Source organism: Canis lupus, chromosome 6, assembly GCF_003254725.2.
Source record: "Canis lupus dingo isolate Sandy chromosome 6, ASM325472v2, whole genome shotgun sequence".
NCBI classification, from domain to species: Eukaryota; Metazoa; Chordata; class Mammalia; order Carnivora; family Canidae; genus Canis; species Canis lupus.
Window position 1 is genome coordinate 23,351,019 of NC_064248.1, and position 26,212 is coordinate 23,377,230.

The 26,212-nt window shown below is 45.8% G+C and overlaps 1 protein-coding gene across 9 annotated transcripts in view; it reads right to left on the minus strand.

Annotated features, from left to right (window-relative positions):
* The window catches only part of VWA3A (von Willebrand factor A domain containing 3A), a 59,830-nt gene that overhangs the window by 14,065 nt on the left and 19,553 nt on the right, over positions 1-26,212 (minus strand). For 8 of the 9 annotated variants that reach the window (XR_007411249.1, XR_007411247.1, XR_007411248.1 and 5 more), the window contains exons 9-23: positions 25,734-25,859; positions 25,322-25,430; positions 25,027-25,092; positions 22,069-22,194; positions 19,472-19,525; positions 19,073-19,208; positions 18,862-18,965; positions 17,686-17,766; positions 16,917-17,011; positions 15,103-15,222; positions 8,669-8,743; positions 8,375-8,519; positions 7,730-7,925; positions 3,972-4,042; positions 1,068-1,220 (exon numbers count right to left, since the gene is read on the minus strand). Coding sequence is in view for 5 of the 9 variants with exons in the window: in XM_049111305.1 (XP_048967262.1) it covers positions 1,068-1,220; positions 3,972-4,042; positions 7,730-7,925; positions 8,375-8,519; positions 8,669-8,743; positions 15,103-15,222; positions 16,917-17,011; positions 17,686-17,766; positions 18,862-18,965; positions 19,073-19,208; positions 19,472-19,525; positions 22,069-22,194; positions 25,027-25,092; positions 25,322-25,430; positions 25,734-25,859 (1,657 nt within the window). In the remaining 4 variants the exon portion in view is untranslated. The remainder of the gene's footprint in view (positions 1-1,067; positions 1,221-3,971; positions 4,043-7,729; positions 7,926-8,374; positions 8,520-8,668; positions 8,744-15,102; positions 15,223-16,916; positions 17,012-17,685; positions 17,767-18,861; positions 18,966-19,072; positions 19,209-19,471; positions 19,526-22,068; positions 22,195-25,026; positions 25,093-25,321; positions 25,431-25,733; positions 25,860-26,212) is intronic. The other variant, XM_049111307.1, reaches the window with a different exon arrangement.

The following is a 26,212-nucleotide window of genomic DNA, read 5'->3' on the forward strand; positions in this document are numbered from 1 at the left end:
CTGGAATTTCTGGGCTTCCAGCGTGATAGGTAAGTTCTGTGCTGTATCGGGAGGAGTTCTTCCTTACTGGGAGAACTGGGCACAAGGGGAAAGTGACAACACCTGAACAAAACTACCTGGGGCCATGGACCAGCTCACACCATTGGGTGAGCTGTTGTGGAAAAGATCTGGTTGCCGCTACCCCAGGGAGCCTCCAGCCCTGGTTCTGGGAGGCTCTTTGGAGGCCTGGGCACAGCCTAAGCCTCTTCATGCTGAATCAGCTCAGGAAGCACTGGAGGCCCAAGAGGCAGCCTCTGAGACTCTCGGGTTTCATCCCAGAATTTGCCTCTGGGCTGGCTCCTGGAACCTGGTGGAGTTCTTCGAATGAGGGCAGAGCCTGTGTGGATAGAAACTTCTGGAAGTGCAGCCCCCAGGATGGGAGTAAGCTACACAGGGTCCAGATGGATTCCCTCATTCTGCAAATGCACTGTGTTTACAAGGATCTGTCAGTCAGTGAAACGCTGAAGGGCTCCAGATGCTTCCTGTCTGCTCAAAAGCACTGGAGCCTGGGGTCCTTTGAGGGCTCCCTGATTTCTGCAGTGGGGTGCCTATTTTATGCAGGGCAGATTTGACAGGCTGTGACAGAGATAAGGCCCGAGAAGGCACAGGTCACCCCCAGGGTCCTGTGGGCCCCCACCAAGCCTTGGGCGGCAGTAGCTGCAGTAGCAGGAGCCCATTACATACCCTAATACCCTAGCTCCTTTGCCCCCGAGAGAACCTCCAGCACAAGCCCTCCTGCCTTATAGCCATCAGATGTCACAGTGGGGACCAATTCCAAGGAGTCCTTAGTACCTGGCTGAGACAGGAGGCCAGGGATGCTAATAAGCAGGAGCTTATAAGAGCTAATAAGCAGGTCCCCCAGAGGAGTTCTTCCCCTGGGAGGCCAGGGCTGGAGGTACCCTTGGGACACTCACCACAGAGTACCCTGCCCCCACCCCTGCTGGCTCTGGCATTTCAAGATCTAGGAAAGACCAGGAGACAAGGTGGCAGCAAAGTCCTCTGTGTGTTATTAGGGAGGGGAGTCAAACCATTCTGGCCACCGAGGAAGCTGTGGGTTTGGAAGAACAGAGTTTCTTGGGCTGACTTCTTTGCTTGAATATCTTTGGCTTTGCTTTCAGGAGGACTGCACTCTCTAGTTCCTTTCCAGATTGGTTCTTCAGGGAGGACACCAGCAAGGCACACTGCAATTGGGATTGGGAGCGTTAGCAGCACCCCAGCCATGGCGTGCCTCCAAGCAGGGAACACACACACACACACACACACACACACACACAAACACACATGCACACCAGGAGGGGCCACTGGGGCCTCTGGACTCCTCTTCCTGTCCTTAGAATGCCACTTGGGACTGAGAACACTGTGGATCAATCTTATTAATAATAAGCCCGATGCATTATTGGGATGCCTCAGGCACTGAGCTGCTTAATGCCCGGGGGGTCTCATGTAATTGCCGTGAACCTGCCCATTCTTATCTCTCTCCAACAAGGCAAGCCAACTGTGCTTTTAGGGAAAGTGCTATCTTATCCCCGTTTTGCAGGGGAGGAACCCAAAGCTCCATGAGTTTAAGGGATGTGACCAAGGCCACTTGTATGTGGAGGACCTTCAGTTCAAACCTGGGTGGGTCTGGTTCCAAAGCCAGTGCTTTCCATATGTGGACCTAGCGTTAACATATGCCTGTCAGCTCACCACGTACCCAGGGCGGATGCTAGCAGAATAGTGATATAATACTTGGTTCCTTTTGCCAACACATTTCTCAACTGCCTGAAAGCTTCTCCAGTGATTCTCAAAGCATGAAGACACCATTTGAATGTAAATAACATCCTAGGAAGGGTGGGTTCAACCATTATTGCCACTAACACTTGGCAAATGTTGGTCAGAGGAGGGAACAGCCTAATGTGCATTCGAGAAGGCAGAAACAAAGCACCAAAGAGGTGTCCCTGCAGGGAGAGCAGCTAAGGCATGGTTAGGGAAGCCACAGACGTGCCCACCCAATGGACACGGAGGAAGGAACACAAAGCTGTGGCCCTGCCCTCCCAGGAGCTCACAACGTAGTCAGGAAGATGTTGCCCTGCCAATGGCTGCAAAGAAAATGTGAGTCAGGCTGAGTCTCCTTCATGGGGTCTTCCTCCCTCCCCACCTTGACCATGACTCCCTTCATGCTGTTTGTCTACCCTGATGGCTTGAACTGCTCCACATCTACCTCCAGCCCTTATCATTCTTCCTTGTTTGAAGTACCCCCATTTGTCAGCTCATGAGCCCCACAAACTCACCTTTGTCCTAGGCCTGCCCTCCCACATTCCCTATAGGATTCTCTCCTGTTTTCTCTCTCTTGGTAAATGGCACCGCTGTCTACCAGGTTCCCCAGCAAGGAACTCGGAAGTTACCCTGGGATTCTTCTTCCTTACCCTATACATTCAATCACCATAAATTTGGTCAATTCTTCCTTAAATGTTTTCATGTCCATTCCCTTATCCCTGTTCTTATTGCTTATAGGAAACTCCCATGCTTCATCCAAAGCCTTGGGTATCTGTGGAGCAGGACACAGAGAGGGAAGCTGATATGGGGTGAGTCGTGTCCCCCAAAAAGATATGTGGAAGTCCAACCCCCCACTTCCCCCATATATGTGGTATATGTGAATGTGATATTCCTTGGAAATAGAGTCTTTGTAGATATAATTAAGGTGTAAGTTAATGAGGACATACTGGAGAAGGGTGTGCCCTCGATACAATAGGACTGGCATCCCTGCAGGGGAAGAGATGCACACACAGCAGGAGGGGAGCCATGAGAAGATGGAGGCAGAGCTGGGAGCTATGTTGCCACAGCCAAGGAATGCCAAGGATTGCTGGTGACAAGGACTCTGTCCTTGACTAAACTTTTTTTTTTTTTTTGAGCTTTTATTTATTTATTCATGAGAGACACCGAGAGAGAGAGAGAGAGAGAGAGAGAGAGAGAGAGACATAGGCAGAGGGAAAAGCAGGCTCCATGCAGGGAGTCAGAAGTGGGACTTTTAAATTTTTTTTAAAATTTTATTTATTTATGATAGGCACACAGTGAGAGAGAGAGAGAGAGAGAGGCAGAGACAAGGCAGAGGGAGAAGCAGGCTCCATGCAGGGAGCCCTATGTGGGACTCGATCCCGGGTCTCCAGGATCACACCCTGGGCCAAAGGCAGGCGCCAAACCGCTGCGCCACCCAGGGGACTAAACTTTTGTTGGGCTCCTCTGAGTACTCTTCTTGACTCAGTTTTGACTTTGGCCTATTAAACCCAGTTTTAGTGAAGAATCCTGTTTAAGCCTGTTTTGTAAGAATCTCCCTACCTTTAATATTTAATCAAGTTCCTCTCAGCAAATTTCTATCCACTGACCCTTTTGCTGTATTGGCTATGTATCTTGGCTGCTACCTTGGCTGTAGATTCAGAGCTGAGTTCAATCTCTGTGCTCTACTGTAGTAGTTTTGGATAAAATCTTCCTTGCCATTTTTAAAAAATATTTTATTTATTTATTCATGAGAGAGAGAGAGAGAGAGAGAGAGAGAGAGGCAGACACACAGGCAGAGGGATAAGCAGGCTCCATGTAGGGAGCCCGATGTGGGACTCGAACCCGGGTCTCCAGGATCACACCCTGGGCTGAAGGCAGCACTAAACTGCTGAGCCACCTGGGCTGCCCCTTCCTTGCCATTTTTAACAACAAGCATCCAGTGCAATTTTTAAAAACACCAACCAGCACCAGAAGCTAGGAAGGGGTAAGGAGGGACTCTACCCAGAGCCCTTAGAAGGAGCATGGCCTCTCTGGGACCTTGAGCTCAGAATTCCAGTCTCTCAAACTAAGAGGATAAATGTCTGATGCTTTAAGCCACCTGGTTTGTGGTACTTCACATATCAGCCCCAAGTGACTACAACAAAAGTGTGGTCATTCGCCCCACACCTAAGCCATACCTTCTGCGAGTAGTTGAGCGCTTTTTCCATTTCAGACATGATGGCGTTAATGTCATCGCTTTCGTAAATACCTAGACACAAAGCACATTGTGAGCATGGAGAAGGGGTGTAGATCCTGGCAAGTGTCCATATTTGTACACACCAGGGCTATGTGAAGGTGCCCTGAGCCTGAGGGGCAGGGAGGGATCCCAGTGGGCTGAGCTAACTAGCCCCCACCCCTATGCCATCCAGTGGTGAAGGAGATGGGCAGGTATGGTGAGGCTCTCAGCAGGAGGGCTGGCCCTGGGACCCAGCACCCTGCACTCAACCAACTGCTCTCACCCAGAGGAAGGGTAGGTTAGGTAGGAGCAATGGTCCTGATATTCTGGTGAATAAAAAGACCCACCTTGGGATGGGTGTAATGTAATGTGTCTGTAATGAATATTGGTGACTTATTTGAGAGGGATTGGAGTGTAATGACTAAGAAGACAGCCTATGAAGTTGCTCTCTGGTTCTACCACTTATTACTTCTGGGCTTTTGGGCTCTATGTCCCAGCTTTCCTATCTGTAGAATGGGGATAATAGTAACCCACTTCATAGGGTTATTGTGAGGAATGAATAATAATATATGTAAAATACTTGGAACCATGTCTGGCAATATAATAACTGTTACAGAAGCATGTGCTATTATTAGTAATAATCACTAATAATAACAAATGTATATGTCCAGTACTTTTCACAGGATGTGGGAAACGGCCCCAGAGTTCCAGCCCCAGCTATGCCACTAACTATGTAACCATAGGTTACATGACTCTCAACCCTGAGAATCATTTCTTCATTTGTATATTGGAGAGGGTGGAATGTACTAGTGTGTCCTGAGCCTCAATCACTCCTGTATCCCTGTCATGATTTCCCCTTATCTTCATACCACCCAAACCATTGTCCCCTTAATATACATTTTATCAGGGGCACCTGGGTGGCTTAGTGGTTGAGCATCTGCCTTTGGTTCAGATCATGATCCCAGGATCCTGGGATGGAGTCCTGCATCAGGCGTCCTCCCTCTGCCTATGTCTCCGCCTCTCTTTCTGTGTCTCCCATGAATAAATAAATAAAATCTTAAAAAATATATATATATATATATATATATTTTATCAATTTACTTTTATTTACTTAGAAGCATATATACATATTATTGACATATGTTAGTTTCATGTATACAACATAAAGATTGGATATTTGTGTGTATTATGAAATGATCACTATAATGCCCATCTAACATACTTAAAAGCATATTTTAAAAAATAAAACTTAAGGGTGCCTGGGTTGCTCAGTTAGCTAAGCATTGGACTCTTTTTAAAAAAAAAAAAAAGGTTTTATTTATTTACTTATGACAGACACACACAGAGAGAGGCAGACACAGACAGAGGGAGAAGTAGGCTCCATGAAGGGAGCCTGACATGGGACTCGATCCAGGGTCTCCAGGATCACACCTTGGGTTGAAGGTGGCGCTAAACCACTGGGCCACCAGGGCTGCCCAGCATCTGACTCTTGACCTCAGCTCAGGTTTTGATGTCAAGGTCATGAATTCAAGTCCTACATTGGGCTCCATGTTGGGCATAGAGCTTACTATAAACAAACAAACAAACAAACAAACAAACAAATAAATAAATAAAACATTTTTAAAAATAAATTAATTTTTAAAATAAATTAATTTTTAAAAGCAATTTTCCTTTTTTTAAGAAAAAAAACTTTTATTTATATTTAAGTCAGCTCTAGGGCCAATCTGGGGCTTGGACTCATGATTCTAAGATCAGTCAGTGGAGCTAGCTGGGCTCCCCAGAAAGTTAGCACTTTCTTTTTTTAAAGATTTATGTATTTCTTATTTTAGAGAGGGGGAGGGGCAGAAGGAGGGGGAGAATCTTAGGCAGGCTCCATGCTAGGAGCCTGACCTGGGACTCAATTTCATGACTCCAAGATCATGACCCGAGCTGAAGAATTGGTTGCTTAATCAGTTGAGCCACCCACATGCTCCAAAGTTAGCACTTTTTAATGAAATGTTAAAATAAGCAAATAACTACTTAGGGGAGGAAAAAAAACAATTTTTTTTTCTCTATTCTCTTAGATTTCTCCAGCTGGGAGGATTAAAGAATTAAACTGACAGGGGCACCTGGATGGCTCAGTAGTTGAGCCTCTGCCTTTGGCTCAGGGCGTGATCCCGGGGTCCTGGGATCAAGTCCCACATCAGGCTCCCTGCATGGAGCCTGCGTCTCCCTCTGCCTATGTCTCTGCCTCTCTGTGTGTCTCTCATGAATAAATAAATTAAAAAATCTTTTAAAAAAAGAAAGGATTTAAACTGACAACGACAGATTAACAACAACAAGGAAAAGTATTTTTAACATGTACAGCATGTACACAGAAAGGAGGAAGGCAGTAACTCAGAGCGCATGATTGGAACTCAGAGGCCTATGCTGGTGTCTTAACCAAGGACAGTTCATCTGTAAGGAAGTGACAAGGACAAGACAAAGGGAAGGGGATTAGGCTTGTAGGAGCTGCAGACTGTGGGAAGGCAAATATGGGGAGGTAACTGAGGGAAGAGAAGTGTCATTTTTGTAAGATTTGTTGTATCCAGTGCTTCTCTCCTCTTCCTGGCACAGGAGAGGGAGACACCTGAGATGGAAACGTATTCCTGCTTTTAGGCAAGTGGGGGTGGGAAGGGGCAGAGAACTCCTTCACTGTTTCTTAGTTATCTTCAGCTCAAAATAATCCATATGCCACAGCGGATATGTGGCAAACTTTGGGGTGGCATGTTCTGATCCCTAACTATCACAACAAGAGAAACTATTGCTCTGCATTCCACCTTCACCCGTCTTGCCACCTTCTTATTTTTTTTAAAAAAGATTTATTTATTTATTCATGATAGAGAGAAAGAGAGAGAGAGGCAGAGATACAGGAGGAGGGAGAAGCAGGCTCCATGCCGGGAGCCCGACGTGGGACTCGATCCCAGGACTCCAGGATCACGCCCTGGGCCAAAGGCAGGCGCTAAACTGCTGAGCCACCCAGGGATCCCCACCACCTTCTTATTGTGAACGTATCACCTTTTGGGAAACGCTAAATTCCTGAAGAGACCCTTCAGCCCCCTTCCAGCTGCGACATTCTGAAATATTTTTAAGTCAGGGCACCTGCCTGGCTCAGTCCATAGAGTGGGCCACCCTTGATCTCGGGGTTGTGAGCTGAATCCCTACATTGGGCATAGTGCTCACTTAAATAAATATTTTTAGTAGGTTTACTTTTTTCTTTTTTACTTAAAAAATCGCAGTAAAATATACTTTATATAAAGTGTGTACCATTTGAAACATGTTTTCTTTTTTTTCTAAGATTTATTTATTTGAGAGAGAGAGAGCAGGAGGGGCAGAGGAAGAGGGAGAGAGAATCTCAAGCAGGCTTTGTGCTGAGCATGGAGCCAATGTGGGGCTCTATCTCACAACCCTGAGATCAGGACCTGAGCTGAAACCAAGAGTCGGATGCTTAACTGACTGAGCCACCCAGACACCCACCACTTGAACCATGTTTGAAGTATCCAGTTCAGTGGCATTAAGTACATTCACAGCATTGTGGAGCCCTCACCACCATCCATCTCCAGAATAGGAATTCTGTATTTCCAAATGGGATTTTTCACATGCTCCTTTTCTGGAACACATCTATGGCACAGGGAACTATGTTGGTACTGAGACAACTTTCTAGAAGGAAGGAAGTGAAGGGGTCTGCCAACCCTCACACACCTGTGTCACCAAACCAGTGGAAGCGCCCAGCAGTAGCCTGGGTGACCTCCCGGTAGGCGGCGGCTGTGTCTGTGCGGCTGGCATAGCAGGCAGGGGGCATGATGTCCATCTGGGGCTCACCCACGTAGAAGAGACACACGTTCAAGTGGAGGTCGCAGCCCCCACAGGCCTCAGTCATGTAGGCGCTGAGCATGGGCTGTGGGGAAGAGAGGGCAGGAGGGCCTCACAGCTGACAGCTCCTGGAGTGGCTGCTCTCAGGTCAGCTGAACCAAACTCTCTTTCTTCAGAGCCTGCTGGGCACCTGGTCTACTACTTGGTGTGAGGATAGAAAGATAACTGAGCTTGGGCTCAGTTTCTCTGTCTTAATAGGGTATGGCCTGGGAATGGACCCGAGAGCCCACTCATGCCGAGTGTGGTCAGGGGACCAGAAGCATGGACATCTCCTGGGAGCTTGCTAGGAAGGCAGGCTCTCAGGTCCCAGGCCAGACCTTCAGTAACATGATCTGCATTTTAGCAACGCCCCAGGTAATTCTTCTGCCCATTATAGTCAAGTTTGGGAAGTCATACTGGAGAAACCAGTTGTTAGGCACCCACCGAGAGGAAGATGCAGGCTCATAAAGGATGCCCAGGACAAGGCCTACTCACCATGTCCTGGTCAGGGATGCCCCCTGTGAAGAGGTAGATGCCCTGTGACTGGTGTTTGTCTTTGTCCTTGAAGTCCACTTCCACAGCCTTCCGCAGGGCGCTGAGGACATTCCTGCTGCCCCGACACTGCAGAGTCAGGGCCCACCTGGGAGGGAAGGAGGCTCAGCTGAGGGAGACCAGCCACGAGGCTCTGGAGCAGGAGGGCAGGGATTCTGCTGGAGAGGGCAACAGAGCAAATGGCACCACAGAGGCTGCCCCCAGACCCAGCAGGTGCAGTCTCTGATGGTCACCTACCGCCAGGCGCTTTGTAGGTTTTCATGGCTCACGGCAACCATCTCGGACCTCCAGCTTTCAATTGTGCTTCCAAACCTTTGGAGGGAAGGAGAGCGGGTGTGTTATTAAACAGGAGATATATTCACTCTATACCCCGGGTCTTTGGGCCCTCCGGGCTTTTAGAGGGGTAATAGTCTGACTGTACCCAAAAATGTTAGGATGTCTCTGGCCAGGGCCAGTCATACGATTTCCTTGCCTGGGTGGCTCAGCGGTTGGGCACCTCCCTTCCGCCCAGGGCGTGATCCTGGGGTCCCAGAATCGAGTCCCACATCTGGCTCCCTGCATGGAGCCTGCTCCTCCCTCTGCCTGTGTCTCTGCCTCTCTCTCTCTCTCTCTCTGTGTGTCTCTCATGAATAAATAAATAAAAATAAAATATTGAAAAAAAAGGAGTGGGGAAAAATTTCCTGTGTGAGCAGAGCGGGGGGCGTGGGAGGGAGGTTTCAGTCATAACTCAGAGCCAGGAGCAGCTCTGGCCAGACTTCTTTTCTGACTTCCCCACCCCTCAAAGGAGGGAGTCATTGTCCCATTTTAAATTCCCCTAGAACCAATTCGACCCTGCAAATGACCTTTTTCACTCAGTCTGTACTATAGTCTTTTTTTAAATATATAAATTTATTTTTTATTGGTGTTCAATTTGCCAACATATAGAATAACACCCAGTGCTCATCCCATCAAGTGCCCCCTCAGTGCCCGTCACCCAGTCACCCCCACCCCCCACCCACCTCCCTTTCTATCACCCCTTGTTCGTTTCCCAGAGTTAGGAGTCTCTCATGTTCTGTCTCCCTTTCTGATATTTCCCACTCATTTTTTCTCCTTTCCCCTTTATTCCCTTTCACTATTTTTTATATTCCCCAAATGTGTACTATAGTCTTTTAAAGATTTTATTTATTTAGGTTTTTTTAAAAGATTTTATTTATTTATTTGAGAGAGTGAGAGCTTGAGCTGTGTGGGGAGGGGCAGAGGGAGAAGCAGACTCCCTGCTGAGCAGGGAGCCTGATGCAGGGGCTCGATCCCAGGACCCTGAGATCATGACCTGAGCTGAAGGCAGATACTTAACTGACTGAGCCACCTAGGCACCCCTATAGTTTTTTTTTTTTTTAAGATTTTATTTATTTATTCATGAGACACACAGAGAGAGAGAGAGAGAGACAGGCAGAGACACAGGCAGAGGGAGAAGCAGGCTCCATGCAGGGAGCCCAAGTGGGAGTCCAGGATCACACCCTGGGCTGAAGGCGGCGCTAAACCGCTGAGCCACTCGGGATGCCCCCATATGGTTTTTAATTAAAAAAAAAGCATCATCTCATTTTCCTATGAAACAGAATTTAAATCTTTGGGAAAAGGCTGATCCCCTTTATCAAGAAAAAGGTGTCCCTTCTCTGGATCAAGGTTAATTCCTTTACCTGGTCTTCTGAGACCCTGCCCACATATAGCTCCCTCCCCCACACATCCCCTACCTCACTCTATTTTCCTCTGCCCCACTGTCTCTGCACATGTTTGAGTCTGTCCATTCTTTTTTTTTTTTTTAAGATTTTGTTTATTTATTCATTAGAGACACACACAGATAGAGACAGAGAGAGAGAGAGAGAGAGAGAGAGAGAGGCAGAGACACAGGCAAAGGGAGAAGCAGGCTCCATGCAGGGAGCCGATGTAGGACTCGGTCCTGGGACTCCAGGATCACGCCCTGGGCCCAAAGCAGGCACTAAACTGCTGAGCCACCCAGGGATCCCTGAGTCTGTCCATTCTTAAAAAGAACTTCCTCTTTCTAACAGGGCCCACTCCATTAGCCACTTCTCCTTCCTGTGTATGGACCAGCTCCCTGGAAAATAATGTCTTAACCACTTCAGCTTCTCCTTATTCTGAAACTCACTGCAGTCAAGCTTCTGGTAGGTTCTCTGGCAAATATTAACAGTGACCTACTTCCCCCTTTCATGAAAATATCTATTGTAGTTGGATAATAAATCTTCTATTACTGTTTGATAAAAATTCTAACAATATCCAGAGAATGAAAATTCCTCCCATTTTATTCCCCAGAAAAAATTCTGTGAATTCTTTACTCTATGTTCCTTTGGATTAAAAAAATAAGAAGCAAAAGGGCACCTGGTTGGCTCAGTTGGGAGAGTATGGGACTCTTTTTTTTTTTCCCCCTTAAGAGACAGAGAGAGGGGACATCTGGGTGCCTAAGATGGTTAAGTGTTTGTCTTCAGCTCAGGTCATGATCTCCGGGTCCTGAAACTGAGACCCACATTAGGCTCCCTGCTCAGCAGGGAGTCTCTGCTTCTCTCTCTGCCTCTCACCTCCCTGCTCTGCTCATGCGCTCTCTCTCTCAAATGAATAAAAAAAAAAAAAAAAAAAATATATATATATATTTTTTTTTTTTTTAAAGAGAGAGAGAGAGAGTGGAGGTGGGGGGCAGAAAGAGAGGGAGAGAATCTGAATCGACTCTGCATGGAGCATGGAGCCCGACACAGGGCTCAGTCTCCCGACACTGAGATCATGACTGGAGCTGAAATCAAGAGTTAGATACTTAACAGACTGAGCCACCCAGGCACCCCAGAGCATGTGACTCTTGATGTCAGGGTTGTGAATTGGAGCTCCACATTGGGTGTAATGATTACTTAAAAAGAAATAAAATCTTTCAAAAATAATAAATAAACAAAAATAAAAAAACATAAAACTTGTCAAATCACTAAGTTGTATACAACTGAAACTAATGTAACATCATGTCAACTATATTTAAAAAAGCATAAGTAGAAATAGAATATTATAGTTCATATTCTTTGTAACTTGCTTGTTTCCTTTCATTGGGATTTACTGAGGACATTTTTCTTTTCTTTCTTTCTTTTTTTTAATCTGGAATAGTCACAATTTTTTTTTTTTTTTAATGATAGACATAGAATGAGAGAGAGAGAGAGGCTGAGACACAGGAGGAGGGAGAAGCAGGCTCCATGCAAGGAGCCCGACGCAAGACCTGATCCTGGGATTCCAGGATCGTGCCCTGGGCCAAAGGCAGGCGCTAAACCACCGAGCCACCCAGGGATCCCTGAAGACATTTTTCTAAATGCAAACATGTAAATCTCCCTCGTTCTTTTGAATAGTTGCACTGTCAGGATTGTTTTACCCATTTTGCCAATGATCATGCAGTTTGTTCCCGGGTTTATCTACTATTAGAACTCCTGCCTGGTTATCTATGCAGACTGATCTTTGTATTTCCTTCAGGTAATATATAAAAGTTTAATTGAAGGAATGAAAAATATACACTTAAAAATTTAATACAAGGGCTATACCAAATTACACTTCTACAGACAGTTTTCAAGAGTGCCCTTTCCATCACATCATCACCAGCACTGGGCATTATTATTATTTTGAATCTTTTAAATATTTGGTTGCCAAACTGAATTGCAAAAAAAAAATTATATCTCATTGTTTTGTTGTCAGTGAGCTCTACTGCCAAATTTAGTGGATTCCTTTATTCTTCCCATTCCTGCTTGCTTCTGCAGGATCAAACTCTTTCTTTCTGAGATGTGTCTTCTCAATATCATCCTCTCCTCATTTTCCTCCTACCTCTCTGGCTGCTCCTCTCCTGTGTGCCTCTGCCCGCCCTCCAAACATTAATGCCTCACCAGTTGTGTCTTTGGTTGTCTTCTCTACCCTTCATGTCTTCACAGGTGCCTTCATGCACTTCTGTGTTTTCTCTTTTTTTTTTACTTCCGTGTTTTCAACCATGTAACCAGAACTCTGATGGTTCGCAAACCTGTATTTCCTGGCTAGAACTCCTCACTGGAGTCCCTACGAGGACATCTCCACTTGACAATCTCCAATTCTACATGATTAAAACTATCTTCTACTTCCAAGATCTGCTCCATCTGGGACATCTTCTTTTCACCATTCTCATATCCTATAGCCAAATAATAACTCATTTTGTAGATTCTAACTCTATAGCCTCTCACATGCATCCCTTCTTTCATCCCCATGGCCATAGCTCAAGCCTACTTCACGCTAGTACAGACCACTGTAGCCATCCAGATGGCTTCCATCCCTCCAGCATCACATCACTTCAAAACATCCTTCACACTGTGACTAGAGCATTCAATATCTGATCATCTTTTTACCTTGCTTAAAATCCTCTAATGCCTATATGTCCTATAGTATAAAAGCTCCTGAGCATATCATATATATATGTAATATATATATACCCTCCATCATCTGTTTAATTTTCTCATGCACAATTTCTCTTTCTCTCCCTATAACCTATTGAACTCCCTGATTCTCCCAAAATTCCATAGTCTGTGACCCCACAGTCTATGTCTCATAATTACAACACCTCTAATTTTCCTGTTGCTTCCTTTACTGAAAATGTCTTTCCTCCCTGCTGCCCTCATCATTTCCATGTTCTGGGCAAACACCTACTCATTTAGCAAGACTCAGCAAAAGGATCACCTCCTCTGTGAAGATTTTCTTTTCTTTTTAGTTTTATTTACTTATTTTTTAAGAGATTTTTAAAAAGATTTATTTATTCATGATACACACACACACACACACACACACACACACACACACACACACACACACAGAGGCAGAGTCACAGGCAGAGGGAGAAGCAGGCTCCATGCCAGGAGCCCGTTGTGGGACTCAATCCCGAGACTCCAGGATCACGCCCCGGGCCAAAGGCAGGCACCAAACCACGGAGCCACCCAGGGATTCCCTATTTACTTATTTGAAACTGAGAGAAAGCATGAGTGCAGGGAGAGGGACCAAGGGTGAGAGACAGAGGGATAGAGAGGGAGAATCTTAAGTAGGCTCCATATCCAGTTTGGAACACGATGTGGGTCTTGATGTCACAACCCTGTGATTATAGCTTGACCTGAAACCAAGAGTTGGACATTTAACCAACTGAGCACTCAGGTGACCCTGTGAAGATTTCCTGATCTCCTGTGTTCAGGTAGGATGGTCTGATCCTGCCTTCTACCTCTTTCTGCAGAAATCAGTTAATCACACTTATTTCTTAACATGCCTGTCTCCCTCTAGTAGATCCCAATTTCCCTGAGGACAGGTATTATATGTATTCACTTCCATATTCCCCAATGCTTAGCGCAGCAATTTGTACATGGCAGGCTTTCAATAAAAGTCTGTTGAATGAATTAATGGTTGGATAAATTAATGAAAGCATTGCCTAAAGTATTTCTCTAGCCATTTCTTTTTTTGGTAGAATGTATTAGAAAAAGATGAGGCTCTGGTACAGAATAATATATAATATGAATGCTGACTTAATAGGTTTAGAATATTCCCTATTTGATATGAAGTGGTATAAAAATGTATAGTCTGGGGCACATGGTGACACAGTTGGTTGAGTGTCTGACTCTTGGGTTTGGCTCAGGTCATGATCTTGGGGTCATGAGCTCAAGCCCCATGTCTGGCTCTGTGCTCAGCAGGGAGTCTGCTTGAGATTCTCTCTCCCTCTCCCTCTGCCTCTGTCCCTCCTATTTGTACTCACTCTCTAAAATAAATAGATCAATCTTTAAAAAAAATTGTCCAAGTGGGTTCCTTTTCTCTCTTAATTAGTGGAAAAGTTATGCAATTATAATAAATATATAAAACTATATATATTTAAATTAAATGTAACTATATGGATTACATATAGTACATAATTTAAATATATGGTATATAGTTATGTATAATTTAAATATATATAGTTATATATAATTTTTAAAAGATTTTATTTTTCAGTAATCTCTACATCTAAGGTGGGGCTCAAACTCACAACCCTGAGACCCAGAGTTTCATGTTCTACTGACTGAGCCATCCAGGTGCCCCAGTTATACATAATTTTAAAAATATATATTCTATACACAATATTTATGTTTTATACCTATGTATCAAATTATTTATCTGTTAAATATAGAATTTAAATACACATAATTTATATAAATTATATAGTTACACATAATTCGAATATATATAGTTATATATATAAATCTATATAATTAACATTTGGAATTAGAGTCTTCAATGTTCTTGACATAGTGTGGCTTGCTAGACCTGAATTGGGACCTCACACTGGGGCATGCCTGGGGGCCCTTCTTTCTCTCTTTTGCTGTTTATCAGCTTGGAATCCAAATGGGGCAATGGGCTAAGTTACTTTATCTTGGTTGATCAAGCACTGTGTTTTGGGGCCACTTATCACCTTCGCCCTAGTGGGACTGTCTTGCCACCATTTAATTATTCAATACCCCAAACAAGATGATTCAAACCAGATAAACTGATGGTCAGCGTAGCATGCTAGGTGCTGGTGACATGTCATCTAGCCACCTGCCAGGAATGTTAGCCCAGTGGCAGCACTGAGCACACGCGACCCCTGGCCCCAGCATCCCCCGCCTCAGGGGGAACTAGAAACTTACGCGATGATGTTGAAGCAGTCCTTGTTGGACAACTGTTCTTCCAGCAGAAGCCGCAGGGAGTGCTGGATATGAATAATGTACATGGAATTGGTCACAGAGATATCCAGCAGTATAACCACTCTAAAAAGAAACACAAGCTTTAAGAAGAGAACCGAATCACTCAGATAATGTTTATTTTGTTCCATTTTACTATTTAAAGCTTTTTCCAGAGGAATTTTGCATGCCAAATTCACAGCTGGCCAAAATCTTTCTCCAGGGAGTGAGGTCAGTGGGAGTGGGTTTACAATAGTAGACTAAGGGGGTCTTGGAAGCTTCTCTCCCAGGGGCTTCTAACATGGAGTAAAGCCGATGGTAGAGATGGTTTACAGGGCAGGGGGGCTGCCTAGAATGATTTTCACACATTTTCCTGTTTTAAAGCATTGGCATTCGATATTATTATAGGTTGGGGTCTCTGTAGGGGCAACAGAAACAAGTAAGCAAATGAGATGGGGACTTAGGTGTATTGGGGCTTCTAGGGAAATAAGTGTATCTTTTTGTTTCTTCTCTCTGTCCATTTGGCCTTCTTTCACTACTTCAAATCAATTCCTAACTCCACCCTCCACTCTCATTTTGAGATAGCAATTACGGGGTTCCATTTCTTTATTTTTATTTTTTTAGTGAATGTGCTGCCAAAGCGAGAACAAGATGGCAATTACAGATGCAAAAGAAAATCCACTGGATTTAGCGTCAGAAGATCTTGGTTCAGGTCCCACTTCCTGTGTGACTTAGGCAAGTCACAAAACCTCTCTGATCCTTGCTGTATTTAACTATGAACTATTTATAACAAGATTCCTTCCAGAGTTGCTTTGAGAATTAAATGATAGAATAGTATGGTACTTTGTAAGTGGTAATGCATCCAATAAGGTATGGGATGGTAATGATGCTATAAACACTGCCAGTTTTTTCTCCCTGTTCAGCATCCGTCACCTCCCCCCACAGCAGCATCCTGATTTTCCTTTGGAAAACTCCTCTGCTTCTATCAAATGAGTGGGACAGACCCACCCTAAGCTTGAAGGGTGGGCATTTGACATTAGGCAATTAGAACATCCTACCTCCCAGGCCACAGTGAATAGCTCCTGGACAGGCCCTGCCTCAAGCCCCAGGAATGCTAAATTGATAAAGTAAGTGGGGAGCTGCAGGTGGCTATTCCTGGAAGGGAAAGCCTGCCTGACAACAAAGCCAACAGGGAAGGAAGTAGAGCTGAGAGATGGAGATAGATTCTTGACATCCAGGCTCCCCTGGATGGAGCCATGCTTGAAGACAGCTATCAGATCTATTTTAGAATTTTCAGTTACCTTCAACCAGACCTCCTTGTTTTGTTTAAGCCAATTGGCATTTATTTTGTGTTGCTTTTTAACTGAAAGAATCCTGAGTAACACAATGATGATAGTATTGATAGTGATGCTGGTAGTGGCAACTTTTTTCTGCAGGGGTTCTACTGAGTGACCATTGATCCTGAATCTAAGGGATAGTTTCTTTTTTTTTTTTTTTTATTATAGTCACACACACACACACACACAGAGAGAGAGAGAGAAAGGCAGAGACACAGGCAGAGGGAGAAGCAGGCTCCATGCACCGGAAGCCCGACGTGGGATTCGATCCCGGGTCTCCAGGATTGCACCCTGGGCCAAAAGCAGGCGCCAAACCACTGTGCCACCCAGGGATCCCTAAGGGATAGTTTCTGATGCTACCAACAGGGAATCATGAGTTGGGTAGGTGCTTAGGTCACAAAGGGGGTCTCAAAAAGGACAACAATACTACTTGAGGGAAGGTACCTTTTTTCACAGACGGTGCCCCAGATTCTTCGGCTGGCCAAAGAGAGCCACTCAATCCGTCTCTCATACATCCGCATAGCTCTGCTGAGCTGTTTCTGCAAATCCATGGGCCACACAGAGTGAGAGACTGACCAAAGGATGTCCAGTTAAAGGGTCTGTAGGGGGAGGTTGGCTTCTGGGGATGGGGACATGGGTATCCAGGCAGTATAAACATTCCACTGATCCTGGATGAGTCTGCCACAAGACCAGGAAGAGAAGAGTCCACATATTTCATTGTCTGGAATAGGAGAGGGAGTAGATCTTGCCCCAATAGGTTAGAAACTTGTCTGTTTGACAGGTCCCTGCCTGAAGAGCAGATAGAGGAAGCTCCAGAGGTACCTAGAGGCAGAGCACAGTCTATTTATAAGAGGGAGTTCAGTCAATGGCTTGGTCTCCACATTCCACGGCACCTTCCTCCTGTCCCCTCTTCCCAAACCCCATATTCTTTTCTTTTTTAAAGGATTTTATTTATTTATTTGTGGGGGTGGGGAGAGAGAGAGAGAGAGAGAGAGAGAGAGAGAGAGAGAGAATGAGCAGGGGGGAAAGGCAGAGGGAGAGGGATAAGCAGACTCCCAGTTGAGCAGGAAGCCCAAATGGGGGCTCAATTCCAGGACCCTAAGATCATGACCTGAGCTGAAGGCAGACACTTAACCAATTGAGCCACCCAGGTGCCCCCCTCACTCCTCCCCTGCCAGACCCCATATTCTGACCAATTGGACCCATTACTAACCTGGTACTCATAGAGGAAGGGCGGGTCCACGTGAACATTCTTCACTGTCCCGTCATGCCATTCAAACTGTACCATTGCCTTCTGCACACAGATGTGGCCAGGATGGGCAGCAGGTGAACAGAGCACATGCGGGAAATGATTATAAGTTTAATTTGGGCACCAGGTTTCTCCCAATCAGATGTGTGAGAGGGAAACGGGTTTGAGGACATCTGGGGCTGGATTATGCCTCCCTGGTTCAGCAGCAGAAGGTTCAGGACAGTGATCCCTGAGTGCACCACACCTGACAGCAAGCCAGGCTGCCTTCTGGGGGTGGGGGTGGGTGGGGGAGTCTTCCAAACATCAGAGTCTTAATACAAGACATGGTTGGAGGGTTTGAGGTAGCAGCGTTGGAGACCTTAAAACACACTGGCCAGGGGTTCTTAGGGTTGGGAACCCAGACAGGTCTCCATGGACACTTTGAAAATCTAATTTTTCATCCTTCGCCAAGTTGTCACATCCACCCACCTACTCACTCATCAATCTGCTGCTACAATTCTCTATCCCTCTTCTCTTTAGTTCTTCCATATTTCCATTGACCTTCTTCCTCTTCACCTATTATACCTTCCTTCTATTTATCTACCCTTCCATCCTCTTCTATTCATACTTATATATGTTCATGTTTCCATCCTTCCTTCCACCAGGCAGCTGTCCAGGGAATATGCACCAGCTGCTTGCTTGTGTTAGATATTGGGGATATGAGATTGGGGAAGGGCGGTTTGTTCTTTTAAAGGCTCCTACTCTGGCAGGGGTGTAGGCATGCACCAGGGGCACATGCTAACACATTACAGGAGGAGCTAGAGCAGAAGTGTCTGCCAGGTACAGTGAGGACATGATGAGAGCATGTGTGTTCTGCATGCCTGCCAGACAATCCTCGCAGAGGAGGTGACCGCAGAACGACGTGCTCACTCTCGCCCCATCTCCCAGAGCTCATTTTCAAATCTTTGCAAAACAGCAGTTGGGGTATATCTGTTGAGAGTTTTAGAGTCCTGGGTGGAAAGCCTGCATCCCACCCCAGGACCCCAGACCCCTGCTCCTTGTGCTCTGACTTATGACTCTTATTTCCTGAACATTTAAGAAGGGAACTGCCACAGAGGAGCCCCCTGAAGAGGAATGGAGAGAACTCTGAGTTGGAGTTACCTCATGGATAGTGGAAGATACTGTTTTCTGGAGAATAGGCACAAATTCCTCCACAGAAGAGAATGCGTTGGGTGCCAGAACCTGATAAAGGCTTAGCTTCCTGGCTGTAAATAAAGGGTGGGGCTTGAGATGCAACTCTGGAAGCCCCAGAGGGCTCGTGCCTTTTCATCAGTCACCTGAATCCTGGGGTCTGTCCTCTTTTGGGACTTACCTTTTAGGCCATTGATCTTTAGCCATTCTGCAGAAGTCTTGTCCAAGTTTGGGAACTCAATTGTGAGGGGACCCTCATGCTTTGGGGGTTTAGGCAAGAGACCTGTGAGTGGCCCTTTTGCAATCTCTGTGGAAATCTAAATTAAATTTAAAAGCCCTCATTACAAAATCATATTTTAGAACCAATGAGTCCTTAGTCTCCCCGTCCCACCCAGTTCCACTAAGTGGAGCATCTGAAAACATTACCTGATAAATTAAAGGCAGTTCTATTTTCTCCTCCAACCAGCCCCATCCCCTTCTCTGGAGATGGCTGGAATTTCCAGGGAAAGAAGTAGATGTCCCCAGCAACTTGCTTCCTCTTTGATTTGTCTGTCTTCCTGGCCCCTTCCCCAACCCTTACCATCAAGATCGACACGGTAGGCTCCAAGATGGCAGGTGGCCCCTCCATGAGCTCCTAATGCAAGGCTTCGAAGAAGTAAAAAGTAACTCCTACACCAGATCATTTCAGGAGCCCTGGTCTAGCCTGGACTCCCCTTGCACACATTTATAGACTGAAAGCCTGATGTTCTGAGATGTTAAGTCATAACTCCTGTATAAATAAGACACAGAACAGCAATTCCCAAACTTTAGACATCTGAGTACTGCCTTCAAGAATTATGCTGTATCTGAGTACCACTGTGCTATTATTTAGAATTTTTTTTTAAAAATTCACTTTTTTATTTTTAAAGATTTATTCATGTGATAGAGAGCAGAGAAGCAGAGGGAGAGGGACAAATGGACTCCATGCTGAGCATGGAGCTCAACTCGGGGCCTGATCCTATGACCCTGAGATCTGACCTGAACCCAAAATCAAGAGCCAGATGCTCAATTGACTGAGTTACCCAAGTGCCCTTAAAGATTTTACTTTTAAGTAATCTCTACATTACAAAACCCTGAGATCAGGAGTTGCATGCTCCACTGACTGAGCCAGCCAGGCACCCCTAGAATTTTTTAAAAATAAATCAAATATGAGGGTGTCTGTCTGGCTCAGTTGGTGGAGCATGTGACTCTTGAACTGGGAGTTGTGAGTGCAAGGCCCATGCTGGGTGTAGAGATTACTTAAACAAATAAAATCCTTAGGGGCACCTGGGTGGCTCAGTCAGTTAAGCATTCAAATCTTGATTTTGGCTCAGGTCATCTTGGGGTTGTGAGATTGAGCCCCACATGAGCTCCGTGCTGGGTATGAAGCCTGCTTAAGATTCTCTCCTTTTCCTTCTGCTCCTGTCCCCAACACTCTCTCTTTCAATATGTAAATAAATCTTTAAAAATAAATAAATAAATAAAATCTTAAAAAAAGAAAACAAATCCAATATGTACCGTTAAAACTTTTTGTTAATTTGATTTAATTTTAAAAATTGACTCCCTTTATTGTACTTAAATAATTTTAGAAAGAAGATGTACTGGGGCACCTGGGTGGCTCAATGGTTGAGCGTCTGCCTTTGGCTCAGGTCACGATCCTGGGTTCTTGGGATCGTGTCCCACATCGGGCTCTCCACAGGGAGCCTGCTTCTCCCTCTGCCTATGTCTCTGCCCCTCTCTCTCTCATGAATAAATACATAAAATGTTTAAAACCCCCCACCACAAAAATAGGTGTATTACTACTGTAACGAGCTAGTTTTAAATGCACATTTAAAAAAAACTAATCCACTTGTAATTATCTTGTAATTATCTTGCAAACTGTGGGTAATACGTGCGTTGCACTGTAGGAAACTCCTGGTTCAGGTTTTGCCATCAGGCAGACCTGGGTTCAGCTCAAACTTGTTCTATCTCTGGGATCTGAGGCAAATTAGTTAGCCTTTGGACTTCAGTTTTCTCACCAGTAAAATGGGGGTAATACTATATCTACAGCAGACTGTTGTGCTGAAATAAGACATTTAAAGAATTAAGTATTGTGCCTATCTTAGAATGAGCACTCAGTAAATGAGAACTATTCTAATTATAATACTAAGAGTTGGGGTGCATGGGTGGCTCAGTTGCTTGGGCGTCTGCCTTCAGCTCCAGTGATGATCTCAGGGCCCTGGGATCAAGCCCTACATTGGGCTCCCTGCTCAGCAGGGGGTTTGCTTCTCCCTCTCCCTCTGCCTGCGCTCTGTGCTCTGCCTCCTTGTGCTCTCTTTCTGTTAAATAAATAAAATCTTTTAAAAAATTACAGTTTTTGTGATTTATAGATACTCAGTAGAAGAGCTGGGACTGAAATGTAACATTCCAGTTTCTAGGCGCTGTGCTCTCCCACCCCATCCAGCCAGACCAAGACATCTTGTCTGTCCCATCTGCACCCTCATTTGGTGGAGCTATAAATCCATTCTCAGTGCCTCCTGTCCGCAGTTACGTTTTCTGTGTGGACTAAACAGCTCACAGCTTTTATGGTGCCACTTCCATGAGCTGGCCGAGCTATTTTGCTGTCGTTATATTAATCAAGTCACCGGCAGGGACACTTGACCTGAATGGCAAAGACCATCTTCAAGACAGCTCACTCTGTGTGGTGAGGTTTCCATCCTCCAAACTGGGGGTTAGGGCAGGGACAGTGGGAGGTGGGTGGGGTGGCCGGAGCCTGCTGGCCTTTCTCTGAAATACGTTTTTCAGATAGAAAATCCATGAGGGGGACGCCTGGGTGGCTCAGTGGTAGAGCATCTGCCTTCAGCTCAGGTAGTGATCCCAGGGTCCTCCACTGAGTCCTGCATTGGGCTCCATAGGGAGGCTGCTTCTCCCTCTGCCTACGTCTCTGCCTCTCCCTCTGTGTCTCTTAGGAATAAATAAATAAAATCTTTAAAAAATCCATCAGGATCCTTCTAGCACAGGGGAGGGCCCACCCAGAGCTGCGGGGTACAGTGAAGGGCAGGGCTTTGCCTTGTTTCTCTGTGAGCACACGGGGGTCTTGGCAACCACATTTTCAGAGAAACAGGTGGGAAAGGAAGATGGGAGTGAGCCAGCTCCAGAATCTTTGCCTACACCACCTACCTCCTTCATCATGCCGGTTAGCTCCTCACAGGGGGTCTTTTGGCACAAGGCTTGGATGTGGCCCAGGAGGCTCTGGGCTTTCTGGATTTCTGCCAGCAGCTGATCCATGTCCCAGCTGGTGTAGACCTGGGGGTAATAGGAGCAATCAGCCATTAGAGGTCACTTGGATACTAGCTGTGGCCAACACAGGAAAGGGCAAGCAGTCATATCACTTCCTAAAGCTGAGTGGTGGGTTGGTTAAACCAGACATTATAAACTAGCATCCATGTGCCAGATAGAGCCTGGGAACGTGTTGTGTTCCATTTCTACAGTATTGGCCTGCAGTGTTTTTAAATAACTGAAGAAAATCCTCACCTTAAAGATATGAAGAAACATTTTACACTCACTAGACTGGCTATAGCCATAATTTAAAAAGGACTATACCAAGGGTTGGTGAGGATGCGGAGACCTGGAACACTTGTGCACTACTGGTGGGAAACAGATTGGCGGTTTTACCACCAAAGAATTAGACACAGAATTACCACCTAACCCAGCAGTTCCACTTGTAGGTATATACCCAAAATAATTGAGAAAGGGGACTCAGGTACTTGTGCATCAATATTCATAGCAGTTCACAATGGCCAAAGGCTGGAGACAGCCCAGGTGTCCATCAGCTGATGAATGGACAAACAAAAGATCTAGACAATGGATCAACTGTAAAAAAAGAATGAAGCTCAGAGACAGGCTTACAACATAGATGAACTTTGAAAACATTATGCTAATGGAAGGAAGACCGATACAAAAGGTGCATGATTCCATTTATAGGAAATATTCAAATAGGTGAATCCAGAGAGACAGATCAGTGGTTTCAGTGTGGGGGAGGGGAAATGGGGAGTAACTGTTTAATGGGCACAGATTCTTCTTTTAGGGGGATGAAAATGTTTTGGAATTGGATAAAGGTGGTGGTTGCATAACCTTGTGAATGTACTAAGTGCTGCTAATGGTTCACTTTAAAGCTGGCGGCGCCTGGGTGGCTCAGTCATTGGGAGTCTGGCTAGGGTCATAATCACGGGGTTCTTAGATAAAGCCCCACATCTGACTTCCCGCTCAGTGAGGAGTCTGCTTCTCCCTTTTCCTCACCCCCCTGACTCCCACTCGCTCCCTGTCAAATAAATAAAATCTCAAAAAAGATAAAGTGATTAGGGACACCTGGGTGGCTCAGTGGTTGAGCATCTGCCTTTGGCTCAAGGTGTGATCCCGGGATCTGGGATCAAGTCCCCACGTTGGCTCCCCACAGGGAGTCTGCTTCTCCCTCTGCCTGTGTTTCTGCCTCTCTCTCTTTGTCTCTCATGAATAAATAAATAAATCTTAAAAAAAAATAAAGTGGTTAACTTTATGTTATGTGAATTTCACCCTCATTTCATTTTCATTTTTATTTTTTTTAGATTTTATTTATTTATTCATGAGAGACACAGAGAGAGAGGCAGAGACACAGGCAGAGGGAGAAGCAGGATGCTTGTGGGGATCCTGGTGTGGGTACTCGATCCCAGGACCCCAGGATCACGCCCTGAGCCGAAGGCAGACGCCCAGCTGCTGAGTCACCCAGGTGCCCCTCACCTCCATTTTAAAAGAAAGTACAGAAGTCACACATACACACAGATTCAGATTTCTGGTTCAAACTATTGGAAGACCTGGCAGCATGGGGGTCACACTCCTCCAGAGCAACAATGGGCTGGGGCTGAGCAGGGATGCCTCCCTAGATGGGGCAGGCGCTATCTAGTCCTCCATAGCCCGACGCACTCTCTGCTGTCCCCGCTGAGTCAGCTTAAGTTTTTTGTTATCCTTTTGCCGTTGTCTTGATCATATTAAAATAAGACAATGAAATTTATTGCACTTATATTTCTACCAAGAAAATACAATAGAGAAGCCAAGATGGGCACAGGTTTTAAGGTAAAATATTTGTTTTTCTTTTTCTTTTTTTTTTAGAGACAGAGTTGGCACTTGGCAGGTGCACATGAGGATGGGGAGGGGCAGAGGGAAAGGGAAGGGGAGAAGCAGACTCCAGGCTGAGCAGGGAGCCCGACTCCCCACTGGATCCCATGACCCTGAGATCATGACCTGAGCCAAAACCAAGAGTCAGACACTTAACTGACTGAGCCACCCAGGTGCTCCTAAAATAAAAGATTTCTTAAACCAGTTAGTTTCATTCATTTACTGTACTTTCCTAGCCCTTGTAATCTGTGGCCTCAACAAACAAGAGTCTGGGAAATGATGTAACCAGAAAGGGTGTAAACCAAGGAAAATGTTGTTTGACCTTGGCTCCTTGGTATGAAACGGTAGATTCTGTGACACTTGAATACTGTGAGATGCAAATACTCACTGGCTTATGGCTATTAATGGTTTCAGGCAAGACACAGCCTGTGAGCTGAACAGATGGTTGGATTCTCAATCTGCCAAATGGCTCTACACACACATTTGCTAATTGTTATCTCCATTGTGGACACAGGGTGCGTAATGCTATTATTAATCGGGACAAGGACACTACTGGATGGATGGCTACAGAATTCATCATTCATTCAGAATTGATTGCTGTGGGTCCCCTGTAACAGCAAGGATGTATCTTGGAGAAAGACCTGAGGCAACTGTTTCAGACTCAACTTTAGTGGGAGCAGAGGTAGGGTGGAGCTCATGTTGATGACAGAGAGTCAGGATTCCACCAGCTAGGCTTTAAAAGGCCTCTAGGCTCTCTAGTGTGCAATTGACTCATCATGCACGCTGAGCAAAGGATCTCCCATGACTTCACACTGTCCCTGTTCTTCCCACCTTCATCTTAAACTGACTATACTTGTGCAAACCTATTGAAAACAGCGGGCAGGGAGGGGAAGCATCTATGTACTTACATAGATAGCATGGTCTATCCTGGCCCTGGTCGCCTAGACAGGGAGGTAGGAGGGGCAGTGTGTTGGCAGAAGGGCTTACCTCCGTTTCTGGGCTGTAGCAGTGGTAGTAGCCCCCAAGATGTTCTGCAAGGTTCTTTAGGACAGCCTGTAGGGATGGTGATAGGGTCAGCCCTCACTAGGGCAATGCCAATACTCCCATAAGCCTTCTCCTTGACTGAATCTCCCAACTGCCCAAAGGAAGAATTAGGTACAAGGAGAGTCATATTCTGTTCCACAACTTCAGGGGGCCTGTCCATGCATGGAGCATCCAAGATGGCCCAGCTGGATCACTATGGCCAACCCAAAGGAAACAATGAAGAATCCCAGGTACTTACAAGGGGCACCTGATTGCTGCATTTGTAGGTGATGATGTGGGTGATGAGGCCCATTCCCATGGTTGATTGTTGGATATAGTCAGACAGAATTTCAGAAGGCTGATCTGGGCTGGAGAGGAGACAGAAGAACAGGGGGTCCCCCAGTCAAATCACTTTAAGGACATTCCAGAGAAAAATGGGACCATCTACCAAATCTAACTGGCCACCTGTGGAAGATGCAAGGTGGAGTAGACTGCAGGCCTGGCCTGCCCTGGCTGCCCTGCCCCAACACCCTTGGACAGGTGGCCTGTGAACTAAGTCCTTCTCTCAAGTGTGTGTGAAGAGTCCTGTGTGATGGCCTTTTCTCAAACACCAGTTTGGTTCCCCAGCCCCGTTTGTGTGGTCTGTTACCCACATAGGAAAGGAGACCTACCAGCTTCCCATTATGGTCACCAGAGAATTCAGCCCTTTCAGGGTGAAGATCTTCCTCAGGGCTTGTAGCAGATTGCTGCCTCCATCAGGTTGCAGCTTCTTCACCCAGAGCTTGAGTTCCTGGAGGCTGAGGAGATGACAAACATGTAACCATGGTGCCGGGTTCAGGACACCCACGAGCTCGTTTCTGACTCACCATAATTCTTGAGGTGAATACCTTTATTCCCATTTTATAGATGACAAAACTGAGTTAGGACTTGCCCAAGGTGATATTGTAAGCAGCTGGCAACACTGGGATTTCAAACCAGGCCTGATTCAAGCCACTCTGCTACCAGAGGGTCTGAGGTAAGCTCCTTCTGTATGCCCCAAGCCACTACCCAGTCCCCCAAGTGCAGATTTAATCCCCTGGCCCCGAGAGGGCTCCAAGAGGGGGCACCATGGCCATGTGGTGGCATCTTGCATGGGCTGGGGTACACCCCA